General features: G+C 54.7%; 1 protein-coding gene across 1 annotated transcript in view; it reads right to left on the bottom strand.

Annotated features, from left to right (window-relative positions):
• Positions 1-35: 35 nt before the first annotated feature.
• LOC107300156 (transcription elongation factor SPT6-like) overlaps positions 36-4556 on the bottom strand; it is a gene marked incomplete at its 3' end in the record, with an annotated part of 41638 nt that continues 37117 nt past the window's right edge. Inside the window, exons 19-24 of the mRNA XM_015829496.1 lie at positions 4169-4306; positions 3009-3176; positions 1943-2070; positions 771-978; positions 543-690; positions 36-178 (exon numbers count right to left, since the gene is read on the bottom strand). Coding sequence (XP_015684982.1) covers positions 36-178; positions 543-690; positions 771-978; positions 1943-2070; positions 3009-3176; positions 4169-4306 — 933 coding nt within the window. The remainder of the gene's footprint in view (positions 179-542; positions 691-770; positions 979-1942; positions 2071-3008; positions 3177-4168; positions 4307-4556) is intronic.

The following is a 4556-nucleotide window of genomic DNA, read 5'->3' as shown; positions in this document are numbered from 1 at the left end:
TGGGTACAGGGCTGGAGGGCAGCCCTCGGGGTTACCTCGCTCAGCTCCGGGAAGTTATCCTGCTGGCAGAAGGGGCACTGCCAGAGGCCCGTCTCGTCGTTCCGGATCGCCTGGTCGTAGCTTTCTCCTTGCGGCCGCCGATGGGCGATTCCCGTCACGTTGCAGATGATCAGCTTACCTGCGGACAGGGGAAGCCGGACCTTTAAGGGGGTGTGAGGGTGGGGGGCTCAACTCAGACAAGCAAGAGCGTTGCACAAAATTGATCTCAGAGCAACGGGGAGCCGATGAGGGCTACATTCTTGATCGCTGGTCATAGCTGTGGCTCACCACCATGATCATCTGAAGATCTCCAGCAGCGTTCCTCAACCTGGCTGGCTTGAAGATGGGTGGACTTCAACTCCCAGAATTCCCCAGCCAGCATAGCTGGCTGGGGAATTCTGGGGAGTTGAAATCCACCCATCTTCAAGCCAGCCAGGTTGAGGGACGCTGATGCGAGGTTCCCCCACTAGCCTTTGAGTGGGGTAAGAGTTGGATGCCCCTACCGATGTAAAAGGTCTCGGGGGTCTCCTTGGTCAACATGTTGAAGACCTCCTCGGAGTTGGGCGCGCGATACGGGCTGCGCAAGTCCTTGTAGCGGCAACTCAGCTCCGCTCGGATGTCGTACAGGGTGATGTGTTTGTCGCCGTAGCCCTGCAAAGAAACCGGGGCCGTGAATATGTCTGGTGGGGACCCAGAAAGACCCCCCTCCTGGGGTGGGAGGGTCTGCTGACCTGCCTCTCCAGCTCTTCCGCGAAGGCATCCAGGTCCAGATCCTTCAGACGCTCCGGGTTTTCCAGGATCTCCTCCAGGGCCCCGGCGGGGTTGGCGTCCTCGGCCGACTCGTCGTATTCCAGAGCATCCACGGCCATCTTCCGCGCCCATTCGTAGGTCTCCGGGTGGACCCTGGAGCCGTCGAGGACCTCGATGTAGGAATCCGTGCTAGGAAGATCCGGGGAAGATTTATTTTATTTCGTGTGGCGGGACAGAACGCAGCGCGGGTGCGTAAAATGCAGGAAAACAGCGTATAAAAGGCGTTATGAAAATAACAAAGCACCAGTACGGTGAATTCTTTTAAGAAACGCAGAGCAAGAATGACGAATAAAATGACAAATGGAATTAAATTATGTACATGAGCAGTTACTGGAGTGGCTAAGCCCAAGGCTGGTATCTAGATCAGGGGTAGGCAACCTTGGCTCTTTTATGACTTGTGGACTTCAACTCCCAGAATTCCTGAGCCAGGAATTCTGGGAGTTGAAGTCCACCAGTCATAATGGGGAGCATAGTTCCCCCATGCTGGCTCAGGAATTCTGGGAGTTGAAGTCCACCAGTCATGAAGGGGGCCATAGTTCCCCCATGCTGGCTCAGGAATTCTGGGAGTTGAAGTCCACAAGTCATGAAGGGGGCCATAGTTCCCCCATGCTGGCTCAGGAATTCTGGGAGTTGGAGTCCACCAGACATAAAAGAGCCAAGGTTGCCTACCCTTGTTCTATTCTACAGCTGTGTGACTGACTTAACAACCGCAGTGATTCAGTTAACAACGGTGTCAAGAAAGGTCGTAAAAACGGGGCAAAACTCGCACTTGCTTAGCCCCAGAAATGTTGGGCTCAGTTTCAGCCGTAAGTCAAGGACCAGCTATATTTTAAGGGTCGGCGTTGCTTGTATTTGTGATGTGGTGCCTGCGGCCCAAAGGACAGCGGGCAAATTTAAATAACTTTAACCCAACAAGGGACCAAGCGGGTCTGCGGAGACACTGGGCAGAGAGAGAGAGTGAGAGAATCGCCCCAAGAGCATTTGGGGGGGACGGACGCCCTGTGGGACTCTGCAGTAGCCACACCCAGCCCAGGACTTGCCAGCAGGGGAATTCTGGGAGTCGAAGTCCATCCATCTTCAAGCCAGCACCCACCTGTCTCCCAGCGAGGCTGTGTCGATCTTGATGAAGCCGGCGCAGTTGATGAAGACTTTGGGCCCCATGTGGCACATGGTGACCAGCTGAGTCCGGTTCTCCAGCCGGGTGTTGTTCTGTTTCAGGATCTGAAAGAGGAGGCGGGGTGGGAGAGGCAGGGGGTCACTCAGAGGCCTGGGAGGAGCAGGAGAAGGGTCTGGGGGAGGCAGAGGTCCTCCCAAGCCCCCTTGGACTCCCACCCGGCCTTTGCCCCCCCCCCCCAGGCTCTCAACTCTTTTCCAGCAGAGATATTGGGGGCCTACAGGCTTACAACCACTCATTTAGTGACTGCTCACAAGTTACAACGGCCCCGAAAAAAGGGGACTTGCGACCAATCCTGGCACTGGCGCTTCCTCACACTCACTGGATCAAAATTTGGGCGTCTGGCAACTTCCATGTATTGCACTAACTCAACACTGCAGTGATTCGCTGAACAACGGGAGGAACGGTTGTAAAATGGAGCAAAACCCATTCGCTGTTTCGGTGAGCCATGGACATTGGTGGCTCAATTCCTGCCTCCGTTGTTAAGCGAATCGTTGCAGTGGTTCAAGCCAGGGGTACGGTTGTTAAGAGAATCCGGCTTCCTCCCCCCACTGACTTGGCTTGCCAGAAGGTCACAGGGCATTGCGACCGTCATAAACACGAGTCGGCGGCCAAAGGTCTGACCACGTAATGCTGCGACGGCCCTGTGAAAAATAGTCAGAAGCCATTTGCTCCAGTGGTGGCGTTGTAACTTGGAACGGTCACTAAACGAACGGTCGTTAAGAAGCGACAGGACAGCCATTTGTCCGAAATAGTATAGGGTTTCCTGCCTGAGCAGGGGGTTGGACTAGATGAGCTCCAAGGTCCTTCCAACTTTATTATTATTATTATTATTATTATTATTATTATTATTATTATTATTATTATTATTATTATTATTATTATTATTATTATTATTATAAATCGAGGACCCCCTGCAAAAGGGGGGAACCTCCCCTGCCTGCAGCCCCCCGCCCGTCCCGTGGGCCCCCTGCCCTCCCCCTACCTTCAGCAGGTGGGCGCCCTTCCGGGGCCCCAGGCCGCAGACGTACTGCAGGAGGGCCTGGCTGTGGGGGTGGGCGATGGCCCGGTTGACGTCCACGCCCACCTCGTTCACCCGGTTGATGAACTCGCAGTAGAGAGCGTTCAGCAGCTGCTCCTTCTCCACGTGGTCCTGGGGGGGGGCAAGAGGGGGGAGAGGGTCAGTCCTCCTACCTTGGGGCCAAGCCTGGGAAGACGGGCGGGGGCCGAGTCCAACCAAAGGGAGTGGGATCAACTGGAGAGCTTGGAGAGGCTTCATGCTTAAGGGTGGGTGGGTGAGGGTTCTGATGCCCCCCCTGTACATTTCTGGACTGCAGGTCTTTCGATTCTCGGGCAGCCCGGCCGAGCCCACCCAGAGCAGCCCACCCCTCCCCATCTTTTAGAGAGAGGGAAGGGAGGGAGGCTAGCCAAACTCCGCCTACAGGACTTCAACTCCCAGAATTCCTGAGTCACCAGGGGTAGGCAACCTGGGCTCTTTTATGACTCATGGAGTTCAACTCCCAGAATTCCTGAATCACCAGGGGTAGGCAACCTCGGCTCTTTTATGACTCATAGACTTCAACTCCCAGAATTCCTGAGTCAGCTATGCTGACTCAGGAATTCTGGGAGTTGAAGTCCATGAGTCATAAAAGAGCCCAGGTTGCCTACCCCTGCCGGCTCTGGGAGGGACGGAGTTTCCCACCCACCCACCCTATTCCCAATTCTTTTTTTTTTCCCCTGATCAGTCTCGGACCCTCCCGGCTCACAGCCCTCCCATGTTTAATGCCCAAGAGCCACTTTGGCCTAGTGGACAAGACGCCAGGCTGGAGGCGAAGAGTTCGAGTCCCCCCTCAACCACGTCAGCCAGCTTGGCGAGTTCTAGTCCTCTTGGTTTGGCTGGGTGTGTTTGGGCCAATCCCCGGGAGATGGTGACTTCTAGTCCCGCGCCTTAGGCGTGAAAGCCCGTCGGGTAACTTTGACCTCTCTCAGCCCACAGGGTTGTTGTTGTGGGTAAAATAGGAGGAGGGAGGTGCAAAGGATACGTTCACCCCCTTAAGTTGTTTGTAAAGATAACAGAGGAAGGGCACAATTAAATAAACCACCCAATTTGCCATCTTCCGGCACAAAGCCCCCCTTTGGGGTTACCTGCATGGGGTGCAGCTTCAGGCAGAGGATGTCCTCGTCCAGGCTGCAGACTTGGGCAAACTCCACCAGCGGGTCCTGGATGCGTCGCGCGAGGGAGACGGCTTGGCGCAAGACCGGCGGGTAGTCCCGGAACTCGGCCTGTGAGGAGAGTCAACCGGCATGTCACAATAATAAATGGAAAAAGTTGTCGAGAACAAGAGGGTGAAGATCTTGTGGGACTTTCGAATAGATCGCCATTTGGAACACAACACGCCGGATATCGCAGTTGTAGAGAACCGAAGCGTACAGCTGATTGATATCGCTGTAACCAGGAGATGCCAGAGTCGAAGAAAAAGAACATTTTACAAAATGTTTTATAGATGGCATCTGGATCCTAAAAAGCTGTCTT

This window comes from Protobothrops mucrosquamatus, unplaced genomic scaffold (genome assembly GCF_001527695.2).
Source record: "Protobothrops mucrosquamatus isolate PMUCROS unplaced genomic scaffold, P.Mucros_1.0 scaffold6267, whole genome shotgun sequence".
Classification (NCBI taxonomy): Eukaryota; Metazoa; Chordata; class Lepidosauria; order Squamata; family Viperidae; genus Protobothrops; species Protobothrops mucrosquamatus.
This window is presented reverse-complemented; position numbering and strand designations above follow the sequence as displayed.